Genomic DNA, 18,366 nt, shown 5'->3' with positions numbered 1-18,366 from the left:
TTGCCTATTCATGCATCCATCAATGTCGCTGCGTAACTTTCTGCTCCCATCTGCACTATTTGCTGAGAGAACCGACTCAGTGTCGTCAGCAAATTTGACACATAAGGCCCTCTACTCTGTCATCTAAGCCATTTCTAAATATAGTGAAAAGCTGAGGCCCCAGCACACATCGGTGGGGGACAGCACTGGTCACACCCTGTCCACCCATTGTCCCTACGCTCTGTCTCCTACCTCCAAACCAATCCCTGACCCACGTCAATAGATTGCCTCCAATACCATGGATTCTCATTTTTGTTCGTAGTCTCTTTTGTGAAATCTTGTGAATGCCTTCTGGAAGTCCCCATCAATAACTTCCCTAAAACACTGTTCCACCCCCTCTCTCTCACCCCCCCCCCCCCCCCCCCAAGGTGCACGGACACGCAACGATTGCCAGGTCATTCATGAGCTGTTCTGCTGGAAGAGACACGCGCATGCGCAGCTGCTCCGCTCCAGCCCAGAAACATTTGAGGCCCACGCAGTAAAACACAATTAAAGGGAATATTGTCCATCGACACCCCCTTATCTGCCACGTTTGTTACCTTCACAAAAAAATCAACTCGTTCGTTAGACAAGACTCACCCACTACACTACAAATCCATGCTGGATCTTTCTGATCAGTTTGTTCAAATGCTCAGTCACTGTCCCGTGTCCCAACTTGCACCAAGTCCCGCTCATCTGTCACACGTGTCCGTGCTCGCCGACCTACATTGGATTCCGATTAAGCAACGTCTCGATTTCAAAATTCTCCTAGTTTTCAAATCCCTTCATGGCCTCACCCCTTCCCTATCTCCGCAATCTCCTCCAGCCCCACGACCCCCCCTGAGATATCTGCGCTCCTCCAATTCTGGCCTTTTGAGCATCCCTGATTATCATCGCTCAACCATTGGCGGCCGTGCCTTCTGTTGCCTGGGCCCCAAGCTCTGGAATTCCCAGCCTAAACCCCTCCACCTCTCTGTCCTTCTTCAAGACACTCCTTAAAACATACCTCTCTGACCAAGCTTTTGTTCACCTGTGCTAATTTCTACTTATGTGGCTCGGTGTCAAATTTTTATGTCATAATACTCCTGTGAAGCACCTTGGGATGTTTCACTATGTCATAGGCGCTATATAAATACACGTAGTTGTTGTAATAACTTGTAGTAATTTCCCCACAACAGGCATTAGAGTAATAGGCCTATAATTTCCTAATTCATCCCTCCTACCCTTCTTTTCCCCCTGCACACCCCCTAACCCTGGTGAAGGCTTTGTGTCTCACTGAGGTGCAACTTCATTGGCCCTGGCAGCCCTCCAGTATGTTACCCCAGTGGTCATTGTGAGCCTAGGTGCTACATGTGAACTAGTGGTAGCTCGCCGCTATGGTGACACCTCCCACGCATACACACGTACGCTCACTCACACATCTAATGGACTCTATTGTCTTCCAGAGGGGTTTTGGGACGAGCACTTCCATCCCAAGCCCTTGTAAGCCCTGAAAACCCAGACAATTCAGTCCTGTTGTACTCTTGTTTCTTCACTGGTTTGTGCCAGTTTGAGTTTTGTTGGACTGGAGATCTGGAAAGAGCAGTTCCTCGTGATGCTGTCTTGGTGAATAAATCCTACATTAAGATACCAAAATTTATTATCAGCAATTTGAAATATAAAAATTGATGAAATACAAAGAGGGAAACAAAGATTGAATGAAGAAAGAGGAAAGCGAGGAAAAGTAAAACAAAAATGTAAAATTTGAAACTGTTAAAATCTCCAACACCAATTTACTACCTGTAGGAATGAGACGCCACACTTTTTAAATTGTTCCCTTTCTGGGCTAGCAAGGTTGATTGGCATTGTAATAATGATCATCACGATGGGTTTAAATGGTATATGTGACCCCCTCTTCCCCTCCCCAATGACAAAAGTTTAGCCATCTTTGAGCATTTAATTAGGGAAAGAAAGAACTTACATTTATATAGTGCCTTTCATGACCACCAGACGTTTCAAAGCGCTTTACAGCCAATGAAATACTTTGAGTGTAGTCACTGTTGTAATGTAGGAAATGTAGCAGCCAATTTGCGCACAGCAAGCTCCCACCAACAACAATGTGATGATGACCAGCTAATCTATTTGTGATGTTGATTGAGGGATAAATATTGGTCCAGGACACCGGGGATAACTCCCCTGCTCTTCGAAATAGTGCCATGGGATATTTTACATCCACCTGAGAGAGCAGACACGGTCTCGGTATAACGGCACCTCCGACAGTGCGGCGCTCCCTCAGTACTGCACTGAAAGTGTCAGCCTCGATTGCTGTGCTCAAGTCTCTGGAGTGGGACTTGCACCTGCAACCTTCTGACTCCGAGGCGAGAGAGTGCGACCCACTGAGCCACAACTGTAAATCTGGGTATGGGTTGGATCAAAGGGATTGTCAGAATGGTTTTCAGAAGATGTTTGCAGCCATGGAGAGAGGTAGCGAGTCATTTTGGATGATAATTCTTGAGGGCAGGGGTGCAGTGACTGCATTTATATAGCACCTCATGTTCTCAGGGCATCCAGATATAATTATTTGACCAGAATCACTTTGGAAAGTGCAATCGCTGTTTTGGAAGCAAACGCAGCAACCGATTTGTGCACAGCAAGGTCCCACAGGCCGCAATGCCCGATTGACCAGGTGATCTGTATTTGGTGCTGATCGAGTTTCGGCCTATTGAACCAGAATGCTGAATGAGCACTGCTCCTCTTCGAATAGTGCCTTGGGGATCTTTTACATCCACCTCAGCAAGCAGGTAGGGCCTTGGTTTAACAACGTCGTCCTTACCTGAAAGACACTGACAATCAAGAAAGGCTGAATATGCTGGTAATTGAAGAGGAATTGCAGAGACAACACGTTTTTAAGCTTCCCAACTGAACAAACCGTGTATTAGTCCTAATACTGCTTTGTCTGCCTATAGACAGAGAATTAACATGATAATACTGCCCACTGCACCAAAAGTTAGCATTTATTTGCCGATATCAGTGGATTCTAATCTTTGAGCAGTAAGTAGTGGAACCAAGCACAGGTCTCCCCTCGAGCATCTGCTTCGAACAGAATTCCATCGACCGTGAGATGATCCCAAGGCTTGCCTGGTTCCGACTGTATGGGACTGATATGTGATGGTTGTATGGGCTTCCTAGAAATGTCCCTGTTTGCAAGGGGGTTCCCCACACAAATCTTGAAAAAAAAACATCTGAAAGTGATGTAATGTTTATATTCTGGAGATAAATTCTAAATTCTGCAACTTTAGTTATAGTAAATTGTTGTCTCCAAGGTAGAGAAATGGCACTGAGAATATTGAACGAGTTCAGGCACTTTTAAAAGCAAGGTGTGACATTTTTAACCTTTTTCTCTTTTTGAATCCAGGATGAAGAGGAAGAGATAAAGCAGGAAATTAACATGCTGAAGAAGTACTCGCATCATAGAAATATCGCAACGTACTATGGGGCCTTCATCAAGAAGAGTCCTCCAGGCCATGATGACCAACTCTGGGTGAGAAATCGAACGTAATTTGTGTTTGATGAGGTTAAATGCCGTGCTTTTGTGAAAATAACGTGGGCTGATTCGCAAAACGACATGGAATAGAATTGTACATCTCAGAAGGAGGCCATCCAACCCATCATGTCTGTGCCGGCTCTATGAAAGAGCTATCCGATTAGTCTCATTCACCCGCTCTTTCCCCATAGCCATACAATTTAAGTGACTGCTACTTGCAGGACATCCAAGATTGTTCCTGACCTCTTGCCACATCTACGTGAGTCCTCTGCAGGACATGGCCCCATAACTGTCTTTGTAGTTACCCTGACATAAAAAGCAAGCTGTAGCGAGATTTTGCCAATGCTTTCTCTACTGCTGGTATGACTCGTGCAAAATTGGCATTGATTGTGGCACCTTTACGCTTGTGACTAGGTTGTAAATTTCTCCCCACCTCACCAGCGCTGTGCAAGGACAATCTGTTGGCTCCCATCTCGCCTTCACTGATGAAAGATGGCTACCTGAAATCAGATATTGACAGATGTGTGCATTTCTGACGGCGTCTGTTTTTTTTTACTTCAGACTTCCAGTGGTCCCAGTTTTTCTTGCTATCCCTAGAAAGAAGACCATGCATCTGATGTTATAAAGCAACTGCCTTTTAAAGGCAATAACCATCAGGAAAGGCTGAACAGGTTGGGGGTCCTTTCTCTGGAAAAGGGAAGGATCGAATTGAGGTCTTCAAAATGTTGAAGTGGTTAGATAGGGTAGACATAGAGCAGCTATTTCCACTTGTGGGGGAGTCCAAAACTAGAGGGCACACAAGATGGTTACCAAGAAATCCAACGGGGAATTCAGGAGAAACTTCTTTACCCAGAGAGCGGTGAGAATGTGGAACTCATTACCACAGGCAGTGGTTGAGGCGAATAGTATCGATGCATTTAAGGGGACGCTGGACAAGCATATGAGGGAGAAAGGAATAGTTGTGCTGATGGGGTTAGATGCAGTAGGGTGGGAGGAGGCTCGTGTGGAGCATAAACCCCGAATGTTGGGCCTGTTTCTGCGCTGTTATGTAATTCTATCCAATCTCCGTCCTGTTTGATTTAATAGCCGTGTGGAATCACCCGGAGGTGGTCATCGGACATCTCTTCAGCTTTCCATCTGCAGAAAAATTAAAACCAGCGCAACGCAAAATTAAAACCGATTGTCGGGCAGTCACCGGTTTGAACATATGATCCTTTGCTAACATCAAAACTTGCAGCCGCAGTTGGGAGCCAAAGAGTGGGATTTTGTGATTTGTGCACCAGTAAACTTTCCCCGATCAGAACATGGGTGCCCCGGTGGCTGTATAACTCCATGCTGCCAGTTTTATAGTGCTCTGAAGTAGGTGCCTGTGTTATATGCCGTATATGAATTTGTATCTGATAGTGCACTGAGGCGCAAGATGCATCGAGACTCAGACTCCCAATTATGTTTGAAATGTATTGATTTTTTTTCAGGGTGTGGTTTTTAATTTTCTTTTTAAAGTTGCATTCCCTCTCCTGTTCTCCTTGCACTGTCCCATGGCCAGTGATTTGGACTGGTTCTGATCCTGTGACCATTTACTTACAATCCACATCCGTTATATAGTTTCAGAAAAGTGCAAGAAACATCTAGTGCCGCCTTTCCCTTCCCTTCACCTACCATCTCAACGAAGGGCGCTACTTGGTGCCGAGCTTGGGGCCAACATCTCTCCGTAGGCAACTAGACTCATACAGCAGTGCTTGGTCTCCAGTCGTCTTGGACCCCCTTGCCACTGGACCAAGACCTCGCTCTGCTAAGCCCGTGTGGTAGCCGGTGTGCAACGGCCACCCCACGTTAGAAGAACTCGCGCACAGGCATCTTTCACTCCCTTTAAAAATTCACTTGCGAGAAAGGAAGAGGAGAAGTAGGCTAACATAGGATTACACGTCGGATATACGGCACAGAAACGGGCCACACGGCCCAACCAGTCCATGCCGGTGTTTATGCTCCACTCGAGCCTCCTCCTGTCTTTCCTCATCTAAATCTATCAGCATAACCCCCTATTCCCTTCTCCCTCATATGCTTGTCCAGCCTCCCCTTAAATGCATTGATACTATTCGCTTCCACCATTCCCTGTGATAGCAAGTTCCACATTCTCACCGCTCTCTGGGTAAAGAAGTTTCTTCTGAATTCCCCATTGGGTTCCTTGGTGACTATCCTATATTGATGGCCTCTAGTTATGCTCTTCCCCAAGAAGTGGGAACATTCTCTCTGTATCCACTCTGTGAAAACCTTTCATAATTTTAAAACCCTCTATTAGGTCACCCCTCAGCCTCCTTTTTTCAAGAGAAGAGAGACCCAGCCCGTTTATCCTTTCCCGATATGTCTACCCTCGTATTTCTGGTGGTATCCTTGACAATCTTCTCTGCACCCTCTCCAGTGCCTCTATATCCTTTTTATAATATGATGACCAGAACTGTACGCAGTGCTCCAAGTGTGGTCTAACCAAGGTTCGATACAGTTTAGCATAACTTCCCTACTTTTCAATTCCATACCTCTAGAAATAGACCTGAGTGCTTGGTTTGCTTTATTATGGCCATGCTAACCTGTATTCAGATCGTTGCTCTCTTCTGTTTCTCAGCTGGTGATGGAATTCTGTGGCGCTGGGTCTGTCACAGACCTGGTCAAGAACACGAAAGGAAATGCACTGAAAGAAGAATGGATTGCCTACATCTGCAGGGAGATACTGCGGGTAATTATCATTTTCTGAACCAGAATTCATTGCAGTGCACATCTTCCTCTTTAAACAAAAGGTATTTTTGAAGATTTGAAAGTAAATCGAGGGCTTAAGCTGATTTTTTGTAATGCTTTCCCCCTGGTGCGTACAAGCTTCACAGCATCGTTTTAAGAAATCTTATTTTCAAGCAGCATTTCTCCTGAAGTTGACTGCGTGATGACGTAAGCATGGTATCAGGAAGCTCTTGGCTCATGTTCCGTCACATTGGCCGTACTTGACCTTTGAGCAACTTATCCCGTCCAATATGGCTTCGGCTCATGATACTTGTCTTTAACCAAACAAAACTCACTGAAACCTGAACCTTCTCTCCCTCCTGATTACATCCATGTGGAATAATGCCAGCTTGGGGTCTTTATCAAGGATAGCGACAAGATTTCAGATGAGGAGAAATGGGTTGTGCTTTACTCTTGTGGTTTGCTATCGTCCGTCTTAAGTGGTTTTCTTTGTAATGCTTTCCAGACTATTGCTGTACTTGTGCATCTTACACCCAATTGATATTGGCGTAAGGAAAATGATGCATGAATAGAGGCATGTCAATAACTCATTCTTACACCCACATCTGCAACCCACTTCAGACGTTGGGTATCTTGTGCCTGGGGCTGAGAGAGAGAGAGACCCACCCAGTTCTTAATATTCATCTAATTTCCATTGTCGAATTTCATGGGTTCCCACTGCTTCTGCCTCCTCCTCGATATTGTACCGTGAGAGTCTTTGCTTTTGGGCACGCGCCAGATGTCAGCTGTGGTGATCTCTAAATTTATCCCAGGACCATCCGTGATGAAATTTGCGGGAGATTTTTGAGAGCGTGAGCCCAAGTGGGCAAATTTTGTTTCACAATATCGATTGCCATGGCGTTTCTAAGAGTGTGAATTCTGACCAAAAGCCAGGAAAGACATGGAGGGGAAACAAGAGTACTTTTGGATGTCAACCAGAATGCAGAAATTTGTTTGAAATACTGTGCCAGTGTTTTACAATGTCTCCTGAGTTCCCGCTCAAGATATGAATCAGGCTCTCCCTTTTCTCAGGCATCATTGCTAGTAACTATATTCAGCTCAGCCTCAATTTTTGATTGTATTACACACCGAAAATCACTGTGTTTAAAGTTGCAAAAGGGCATCGTGTTCAATGGATTCAATATAATAGGAACTTGGAACAATCATAGATTCTTACAGCACTAAAAGGAGGCCTTTCAGTCCATTGTGCATGTGCCAGCTCTCAAAGTCTAATAATTAGCCTCGCATCCCTGCTCCTTCCACATAGCCCAGCAAATTGTTTATTTTTAGCAGAGATCCAATTCCCTTTTTAAAGTTACTATTGAATCTGCTTCCACACCACCCTTTGAGAGAATGCATTTCAGTTCATTATAAAAAGGCTTTTCGTCTAACTATTTTAAATCTGTATCCTCTGGTTTCCGACCCTCCTGCCAGTGGAAACAGTTTCTCGCTATCTACTCTTATCAAAACCCCCTCATAATTTTGACCAACTCTATTAAATCTCCCCATAACCACCTCTGCTCGAAGGAGAACAATCCCAGTTTCTCCAGTCCCACCACATAACAAAAACACCTCATCCCTGGTACGGTTCATGTAATCGCCTCTACATCCTCTCCAAGGCCTTGACATCCTTTCTAAAGTGAGGTGCCCAGAATTGGACACACTCCTCCAGCTGAGGTCTGATCAGTGACTTATAAAGGTTTAGCTTAACTTCCTTGCTTTTTTGCTCCATGCCTCTATTTATAAGCCTAGGATCCCGTATGCTTTTTTAACCCCTTCATCAACTTGTCCTGCCAGCTTCAAAGATTTGAGTACGTGAACCCCAGGTGTCTCTGTTCCTGCAACCCTTCTAACACTGTACCATTTAGTTTATACTGCGCCTCATGTTTCCTTCCAACTAACTCAGTGATTTATATTAAACGTGTTCCGTGCCTTTGTCACCTCTAGACTTGATTATTCCGACCCACTCCTGCCTGGCCTCCCACATTCTACCCTACATAAACTGGAGGTGATCCAAAACTCGGCTGCCTGTGTCCTAACTTGCGCCAAGTCCCGCTCATCCATCACCCCCTGTGCTCGCTGCCCCGTGTCCTAACTCGCACTGAGTCCCGCTCATCCATCACCCCCTGTGCTCGCTGCCCCGTGTCCTAACTCGCACTGAGTCCCGCTCATCCATCACCCCCTGTGCTCGCTGCCCCGTGTCCTAACTCGCACTGAGTCCCGCTCACCCATCACCCGCTGTGCTCGCTGACCCACATTGGCTCCCAGTTAAGCAACACCTCGATTTTCAAAATTCTCATCCTTGTTTTCCAATCCCTCCATGGCCCTCGCCCCCTCCCTATCTCTGTAATCTCCTCCAGCCCCACAACCCCCGCAATCTCTGTGCTCCCCTAATTCTGCCCTCCTGAGCATCCCTGATTATAATCACTCCACCATTGGTGGCCGTGCCTTCTGTTGCCTGGGCCCCAAGCTCTGGAACTCCCTCCCTCTCTTCTCTCCTTCAAGACACTCCTTAAAACATACCTCTTTGACCAAGCCTGCCCTAATTTCTACTTATGTGGCTCGATGTCAAATTTTTATCTGATTACACTCCTATGAAACGCCTTAGGATGTTTCACTATGTCAAAGGTGTGATATAAATACAAGTTGTTGTTGTAATAACATAGTAATTTCCCCACAACAGGCACGAGACTAATAGGCCTATTATTTCCTGATTCATCTCTCCTACCTTTCTTTTCCCCCTGCACCCCCCCCTAACCCTGGTGAAGGCTGTGTCTCCCACTGAGGTGTATCTCCTTTGGTCCTGGCAGTGTGTTACCCCAGTGGCCATTCTCCTTCTGCCAAATTAAAAAAAAATCTCTACTCCTGTGAAGCGCCTTGGGAAGTTTCACTACGTTAAAGGCGCTATATAAATGCATGTTGTTTAGTAGGGTTCATGTTCAGCATTTTTGATTTCTCTTTGTCATTCCTACAGGGCTTAACGCATCTTCACGCACATAAGGTTATTCACCGCGACATCAAGGGGCAGAATGTGTTACTGACAGAAAATGCTGAAGTGAAACTTGGTAAGGTCCTGGGACTGTGACTTGGCCTAATGGGGGAAATATTTGAGGCTGAAACCTGCTTCTACAGGAGACAAATTGGTAGCATGTTTAGCATGTGGATGCCAAGTCGGACACGGGGGAAACATAAAGCTTCCGAAGGACATGGAAGATTGATGACGGCGCCAAGACTTGGCATGACTTATAACCCTCTGCTCTCTTCTGGACCAGTTCCCTGAAAGCAGCTTCCTCCCTTTTGAAAAAAAAATGCTAATTTTGCATTTAAAAGCATGGCAGACACCACAGATGTTGTCTGTAGAATTTAACAGCAGTTTTGCCTGTCGAATCACATTGTAGTTGTGCTCCCCTCAATCTGCCGTACAAAGGCTAAATGCAATATTTGAGACAATGTGCGCATCAAATATGTCCCGTCAAACGTAGGAGCCTTCAGGGGAGAAGATTGGTGAGGGGAGAATATGGAGTGTTGTGTGCTTTTAAGTGAGCTAATTGGCCTGCGGAATTCAAGATAAATCATGAGTTGAGACTGATGCATGGATATGTGTGCGTGTGTTTACCGAGAAGCCTTTGCAGCCACTCTCTCAGCAGTTGCCATAGCAATGTTAACCTGATCGCAGCAAGGTCAAATAGATTCATTTAAAAAGTAGCGTCTGCCTCGTAGAATCATGGAGCATAGAAGGAGGCGCTTTGGCCCATCGAGTCTGTGACGGCTCTTTGGAAGAGCAATCCAGTTCGTCCCGCGCCCCCCTGCTCTTCCCCATATCCCTATGAATTTTTCTCCCAAGTATTTATTCAATTCTCTTTTGAATGCTATTCTTAAATCTGTATCCACCACCCTATGGAGCAGTTCATTCCAAATCCTAAGCACTTGTGTCGAAACGTTTTCCGTCATGTCTGCCAATCACCTTAAATCTGTGCCCTCTGGTGATCAACCTTTCAGCCACTAGAGACAGTTTCTCTTTATTTACTTTTATCTGGACCCTTCATGATTATAACTACCTCTATCAAATATCCTCTTAGCTTTCTCTGCTCTAAGGAGAACATCCCCAGCTTCTATAGTCTATCCTTATCCCTGTATCCATTCTGGTAAATCTCTTCGGTGCCCTCTCCAAAGCCTTCACGTCCGTCCGTCAAATTATTTCATAGTAAAGGGGGGGTGGGGGAAAGAAAGCGGGGAAGGAAGAGTCCCATTCAAATAGAGGCAACATTGTTACGTGTGCAAAAACCATGCAGAGGGGGAAGAGAAAGATGAAGAGTGCAGATGGAAAGAATTAGTGGAAAATGAGCAGTCAGTAATGGGAAGATTTAAAAAAACTTTTATTTATGTAAAACCGGATTTGAGATGGGGTATAATGGAAAAAGAAAATTCAGTGTGGACATTCTGTATTAGTTACATATATCTGCTACGTCACAACAACAACTTGCATTTATCTAGCACCTTTAACATTGCAAAACATCTCAAGGTGCTTCACAGGAAAGATTTGTCAGACAGAATTTGATGCTCAAGAGGGCAGAATTAGAGGAGCGCAGACATCTCGGGGTTTGTGAGGCTGGAGGAAATTACAGGGATAGGGATAGGGAGGGGCGAGGGCCGTGGAGGGATTTGAAAACAAGGATGAGAATTTTGAAGTCGAGGTGTTGCTTAACTGGGAGCCAGTGTAGGTCAGCGAATACTGGGTGATGGGTGAGCGGGACTCGGTGCGAGTTTGGACATGGGCAGCGAGCACAGGAGGTGATGGGTGAGCGGGACTCGGTGCGAGTTAGGACACGGGGCAGCGAGCACAAGGGGTGATGGGTGAGCGGGACTCGGTGCGAGTTAGGACACGGGTCAGCGAGCACAAGGGGTGATGGGTGAGCGGGACTCGGTGCGAGTTAGGACACGGGCAGCTGAGATAAGGAGGGGCGAGGCCATGGAGGATTAGAAAATGAGCATAAAAATGTTAAAATCGAGGCGTTGCTGGACCTGCTTTGCGTCTGAACCTCTTGATTAAATTACTGCTTTGAAATCATTCCCAGTTATTTGTCAATCTCAACATAATCACCTGCTGCAAAGCAGCGCCTCTGCTCGCCGATGCCTTTTTGAATGTTTGATCCAGTTTTGCACGGTGACTGGAAGAGTAGGCTTATAATCGGGCCTCCTACTGCAGAAGGGGCAACCAGCTGGATTTAACATAAGAAATAGGAGCAGGAGTAGGTCCAACGGCTCCTCGAGCCTGCTCCGCCATTTAATACGATCATGGCTGATCCGATCATGGACTCTGGTCCACTTCACCGCTCTCTCCCCATAACCCCTTATCCCCTTATCGTTTAAGAAACTGTCCATCTGTCTTAAATTTATTCATGTCCCAGCTTCCACAGCTCTCTGAGGCAGCGAATTCCACAGATTTACAACCCTCAGAGAAGAAATTCCTCCTCATCTCAGTTCTAAATGGGCGACCCCTTATTCTAAGATCATGCCCCCTAGTTCTAGTGCCGACGGACAAAGAGCCACCCAGCCGAATCCCACTTTCCAGCTCTCGGTCCGTAGCCCTATAGGTTAAGGCACTTCAGGTGCACATCCAAGTACTTTTTAAATGTGGTGAGGGTTTCTGCCTCGACCACCCTTTCGGGCAGTGAGTTCCAGACCCCCACCACCTCTGGGTGAAGACATTTCCCCTCAAATCCCCTCTAAACCTTCTACCAATTATTTTAACTCTTTGCCCCCTGGTTATTGACCCCTCTGATTAGGGAAATAGATTGGATAATGGCCTGAAGGGATATGGGATCAGGGCAGATTAGAACTATTTGCTCAAATGGCTGATAAATGCCCACATGGACTGCTTGGGTTGAATGACCTGTTTCTGTGTTGTAACTTCTATTTATTACGAACTCGCATTTAAAAAATGTAAAATGTAACGGAAAGAATGTAGAAGCACCCAATGTTGTAACTGGAAGGACTGCGGATGAATGTTTGTTTTCATGACCTGATTTATTTTTTCAAATTGTTTTTGGCATTCTTTCAATGTTTCTGAATGGTAGCCATTTCCCCTTTCCCTTGCAGTTGATTTTGGCGTGAGTGCTCAGCTCGACCGGACTGTCGGAAGAAGGAATACGTTCATTGGCACCCCATATTGGATGGCGCCCGAAGTGATCGCTTGTGACGAAAACCCGGATGCCACCTACGATTACAGGGTATGTGAAAACTGATGCAAGGGGGGACTGGGCAAGGAGCTATGTCACATGAGTACTTGTTCCCTTCCCAAGCCAAACCCTGCAGTGGAAAAGATAACACGCCAGGCAACCAAGCATATCTCTGTGACCTCTCCCAATGGCGCTCTCTGCTTCTCTCAGGCCAACATCCCCAGCGTCGAAGCATTTACCATGCTCGACCAGCTCCGGTGGGCGGGTCAGGTTATCCGCATGCCCGACATTAGACTCCCGAAACAAGCGCTCTACTCCGAGCCCCAGGAGGGCACAGAAAATGCTTCAAGGACACCCTCAAAGCCTCCTTGGAAAAAATGCAATATCCCCACAGACTCTTGGGAATCCCTGGCCCAACACCGCTCAAAGTGGAGGAGGAGCATCCGAGAAGGCACCGAACACTTCGAGTCTCTTCGCTGGGAGCACGTGGAAGCCAAGCGGAAGGAGCGCATGAGAAATCAAGCACCCGACCCACCCGTCCCTCCAACCACCACCTGCCCCACCTGTGACAGAGACTGTAGATCCCACATTGGACTCAATCAGTCACCTTCGAACTCGTGTTAGTGTGGGAGCAAGTCATCCTCGACTCCGAGGGACTGCCTACGAAGAAGAGGAAGTACCTTGAAATTGGTGACCCTCCCAAAGTGTTTTGTCGCAGGGTGGCAGGTTGTAGGGTTATGCCAGCAATTCATGACACGCAAGTTCTCCAGGGAAGGAGATCAGCATGACCTAAGTTTATTTAAAAAAATAGCTTTGATACCAATTGATTAAGAGCACGTTGCCAGAGATTCGGGTGACCTCTGAAAGGAAAAAACAGTAAATCAGTACTTTCACTTAAAATGTATTTCATAGTCCGAGCACATTAATCATTGAATAATACAGTAGTGCAGGAGGCCATTTGGCCCACTGTGCCTGTGCATGACGACGTAGTAATCGTGCCAAGATACATTTCCCACATCCCAAAATTTAGATGGTGTTGCTTAATTGCCAATCTTTGAATCTCTGAGAGAAATTGTGTTGCGTTTTTGTTTTATTCCCCGGAATCATTGCTGTGTTCTTGACTGTGAATGCGAACGTGGGTGTGAATGTGCGGCAGGTTCCCAGGCAATACGCCCACAGTTGGGCTTCAAGCCATGTTTATGCACACAGCCCCTGATTTTCAAGGCTCGAGTCATTTTCCAATGCACCTAAATCTGGAGCAGGGTCCCTCGAGATTCTTGGTTGCATCACGGACACCAAAATAATCAAGTCATTCCAAGCTTTATTGTAATGAGCTTAATGGTGCCAAGCAGTAACCCCATAATCTTGTCTTTCACCAGTTTTTCAGTTTTGATTTAGCATAGGACACCCACAACAAATTCATTTCATCATGATAGGCAGCCCCTTGGAATCGAGGAAGACTTGCTTCCACTCTGACATGAGTTCTTAGGTGGCTATACAGTCCAATATGAGAACCACAGTCTCTGTCACAGGTAGTACAGACAGTGTTGGAGGAAAGGGTAGGTGGGGAGTCTGGTTTGCCGCACGCTCCTTCCGCTGCCTGCGCTGGTTTATGCACACTCTCCTTGACGAGACTCGAGGAGCTCGGCGTCCTCCCGGATGCACTTCCTCCACTTAGGGCGGTCTTTGGCCAGGGACTCCCAGGTGTCAGTGGGGATGTCGCACTTTATCAGGGACAACTTAATTTACTGTGACAGAGTCCCTGAAAATAACACCATACTGTGCTGTGCTGCCCCACAGAGCACTGTATTCTACATCTTCTCTCTTCAAATTCCATTCACTCCACTTTTTCATTTCTCTTCGATCTCTCTGGAATACTCTTTCTCCAATCAATGTGTTGGCTGTGGGGAGCAACCCGTACACCACGTTCTCGGCAAGCTCCTGGCCCTTGAACCTCCGAAGCTTGCCATGTGTTTGCTCTTGTCCGGGACAAGCAAAGGCTACGAGGCCCATACGTGCTTGCCCTCATCCCTGGCAGATTTTGCCCCTGTAAATTAAGCCTCCATTTCCCCCTCCCTCAACACCTGGCAACCGCACAAGGAAGAAGCAGGAGACTTGTAGCTAATTCTGGAAGTCTTGTCAAAAAATGTTCTGGCCTCTCGTGGCCGATCAGATGATTGGCTACATCAAGAAAAATTAGCAACTTACGTTATTACAGTGGCTCTCACTGCCACCGGGCGTCCCAAAGTGCTTTACAACCAGTTAAGTTGTAATGTAGTAAATGCAGCCGCCAAATGGGAATGAGATGGTGACCAGATAACTTTTTTTAGCCTTTATTCATTTCTGTGATATAAGCTTCGCTGGCAAGGCCGGCATTTATTGCCCATCCTCTAATTGCCCCTGAGAAGGTGGTGGTGAGTCGCCTTCATGAGCTGCTGCAGTCCGTGTGGTGAAGGTGCTCCCACAGTGCTGTTATTGAGGGAGTTCCAGGACTTTGACCCATGACGATGAAGGAATGCCGATATATTTCCAAGTCAGGATGGTGTGTGACTCGGAGGGGAACGTGGAGGTGGTGGTGTCCCCATGTGTCTGCTGCCCTTGCCCTTCTAGGTGGTAGAGGTCGCAGGTTCGGGAGGTGCTGTCGAAGAAGCCTTGGCGAGTTGCTGCAGTGCATCTTGTAGATGGTACACACTGTAGCCACGGTATGCCGGTGGTGGAGGGAGTGAATGTTGAAGGTGGTGGATGGGGTGCCAATCAAGTGGGCTGCTTTGTCCTGGATGGTGTCGAGCTTCTTGAGTGCTGGTGGAGTTGCACTCATCCAGGCAAATGGAGAGTATTCCATCACAGTCCTGATTTTGTGCCTTGCAGATGGTTGAAAGGCTTTGGGGAGTCAGGAGGTGAGACACTCGCCACAGAATACCCAGCCTCTGACCTGCTCTTGTTGCCACAGTATTTATCTGGCTGGTCCAGTTAAGTCTCTGGTCAATGGTGACCCTCGGTATTCATGGTGGGGGATTCGGCGACGGTAATGCAGTTAAATGTCAAGGGGAGATGGTTAGACATTCTCTTGTTGGAGATATTTATTGCCTGGCACTTCTGTGGCACGAATGTTTCTTGCTACTTTGCCCAAGCCTAAATGTTGTCCAGGTCTTGCTGCATGCGGGCACGGACTGCTTCATTATCTAAGGAGTTGCGAATGGAACTGAACACTGCAGTCATCAGCGAACATCCCCACTTCTGACCTTTATGATGGAGGGAAGGTCATTGATGAAGCAGCTGAAGATGGTTGGGTCTAGGACACTGCCCTGAGGAACTCCTGCAGCGATGTTCTGGGGTTGAGATGATTAACCTACAGCAACTTCAACCATCTTCCTTTGTGCTTGGTATGACTCCAGCCAGTGGGGAGTTTTGCCCCCCGATTCCCGTTGACTTCAGTTTTACTGGGGCTCCTTGATGTCACACTCTGTCAGATGCTGCCTTGATATCAAGGGCAGTCACACTCTCCTCACCTGTTGCGGTAAGGCTGTAATGAATTCTGGAACAGAGTGGTCTTGGTGATACCTAAACTGAGAATCCGTGAGCTGGTTATTGGTGACTAAGTGCCGCTTAATGGCATGTCGATGTCGCCTTCCATCACTTCGCTGATGATTGAGTGGGCTGGTAGGGCGGTAATTGGATGGATTGGATTTGCCTTGCTTTTTGTGGACAGGACATACCTGGGCAACTTTATCAGCTAGGTGCCAGTGTTGTAGCTGTACTGGAACAGCTTGGCTAGAGGCGTGGCTAGTTCAGAAGCCCTAGTCTTCGGCATGACAGCCAGGATGTTGTCTGGCCCCATAGCCTTTTCTGTATCCATGTACTATCGAGTCATTTCTTGATAGCATGTGGACTGAAACAACTTGAGGGATAAATATTGGCCAGGACACAGGGGAGAACTCTGCCTGTAAAAATAGTGCCATGGGATCTTTTACATCCACCTGAGGGGCCACATGGGGTCTAGGTTTAGCATCTGATCCGAAAGAGGGCTCCTCTGACAGTGCTGCACTCCCTCGGTACTGCACGAGAGTGACAGCCTAGATTATGCGCTCAAGTCTCTGGAGTGGGGATTAAGAACATAGGAAAAGCAGTAGGCCATTTAGTCACTTGGCTGATCTGTGACCCAACTCTATACACTCGCCTTTGGCCCATATATCTTTGGTTAGCAAAGATCTGCCAATGTCAGATTTAAAATTACCAATTGATCCAGCATCAATTGCCATTTGCGGAAGAGCGTTCCAAACTTCTACCACGCTTTGTGTGTAAAAGTGTTTCCTAACTTCACTCCTGAAATGCCTGGGTCTAATTTTGTGACTTATTCCCCCAAGTCCGAGACTCCCCAACCAGCGGAAACTATCAGTTCCCCTTAATATCTTGAAACCCACAACCTTCTGACTCCGAGGCAGCTGACAGCATTACAGCAGTGCCCGCACTGCAAAAGTACTTGGACCGGCTTTGAAGTACTTTAGGGACATGCTGAGGTTGTGGATGTTGCTATATAAATTGCGAGTTTGTTGGTTTTCTGTCGGTTCTTTCTACCTTTCTCCATTATTTCAAAGGTGTCATCTACTGTGACGTAATCCTTAGCTTTAATAATAAATACATCAGTGGCAATGTTCGTCCTGAATGATTTAACAATTATGTCATAAATACTGGAAGTTGATGGCGAAGCATTGTTCTGTTGATAACTGGGACATTCAGCAGCCATTATTTTCCTTCTGTAACTGGATTCATTTGATTTCATTGCAGAGTGACATTTGGTCTTTGGGAATTACTGCAATCGAAATGGCAGAAGGCGCGCCACGTAAGTTTCTTTCTCTAACCAGGGTCAGGGAAGGACAAGATTGCCGTTCAAACTACGCTTGTTTTCTGGCGGTCTGGATTTGAGAACTTTTTGCCGACGTGACCAGCTTTTGTTAATTCTTTTAGTTACTGAGCGGGAATAATCCCTGTGATCGACTTGAGCTGTTGAGTCGAAGTGTGCTGTGGGAATCGGAGAGAAGGTTGACTAACTCTTGCTCTGCTGATTAAACTTAAATTTAATTTGCGTTTAAACAGGTGAGACTCTTGGCCTATCCTGTCAAATTCAGTCCTACAGCAAGTGGTGTGTGACCAGTCCTTTGCGGGGTTGGCAGGCCTTGTGTAACGGACTTAACCCTTAAATGGCGGACAATTCCTGAGCAGTTCCTGTCTTCCAGGGCCAAATGATTTTTGTTTGTGTTCTTGTCCTAGACTCAGACTAAAAATAACGCTAATTCTACGGTAATAAAGCCTTGCAGGCATCAAGTCCAGCTTTAGCACTGTAACATATCCGATTATCACCAAAATAATGCACTGAAAGCAAAAAGGAGAAAAAAAATGAAACGCCTGGAATTCTACTGGTCCCGTTCCTATTTACCATCATTCTTTTCTGTTCTTTCAGCCCTACATGCATTTTATTTTACGTCTTTGTTTTTTTACATACCTAATCTCAACGTTCCTAACAATTTGCCCCATTAAAATAATTATCTTTCACTGCCCTTCTTTCTCCTGGCTCCCACTGTCTTATATTGGAGAGTGCAACATGTTTAAAAAAGCTGGGATTTCATTGGCTGGCTTTACAGGTTTTTTTTTACAGCGAATTAAAGCACAGATTTGCAAACTTGCCACGGTCAGGCAAATACATTTTCATGTATACCCGATTATCACCAAAATAATGCACTGGAAGCCTGTTCCACCATTCATGGCTGATCTGTATATATAAAATTTTAAAATCTTGCTTCTGTGCTCACTTCGTCACATTTTTAACACTTTTGTGTCAACATTTTTCAATTATAAATTCCTATGTCCACACTAATAATG

The 18,366-nt window shown here is 46.2% G+C and overlaps 1 protein-coding gene across 6 annotated transcripts in view; it reads left to right on the top strand.

Moving 5' to 3' along the window:
• The window catches only part of LOC139232634 (misshapen-like kinase 1), a 259,745-nt gene that overhangs the window by 125,047 nt on the left and 116,332 nt on the right, over positions 1 to 18,366 (top strand). For all 6 annotated transcript variants that reach the window (XM_070863069.1, XM_070863068.1, XM_070863070.1 and 3 more), the window contains exons 4-8: positions 3,413 to 3,538; positions 6,162 to 6,272; positions 9,285 to 9,375; positions 12,410 to 12,540; positions 17,275 to 17,329. In XM_070863069.1, coding sequence (XP_070719170.1) covers positions 3,413 to 3,538; positions 6,162 to 6,272; positions 9,285 to 9,375; positions 12,410 to 12,540; positions 17,275 to 17,329 — 514 coding nt within the window. The remainder of the gene's footprint in view (positions 1 to 3,412; positions 3,539 to 6,161; positions 6,273 to 9,284; positions 9,376 to 12,409; positions 12,541 to 17,274; positions 17,330 to 18,366) is intronic.

This window comes from Pristiophorus japonicus, chromosome 20 (assembly GCF_044704955.1).
Source record: "Pristiophorus japonicus isolate sPriJap1 chromosome 20, sPriJap1.hap1, whole genome shotgun sequence".
Lineage (NCBI taxonomy): Eukaryota > Metazoa > Chordata > Chondrichthyes > Pristiophoridae > Pristiophorus > Pristiophorus japonicus.
Note: the sequence above shows the minus strand (reverse complement) of the source record. Positions and strands in the feature narration are given on the sequence as shown.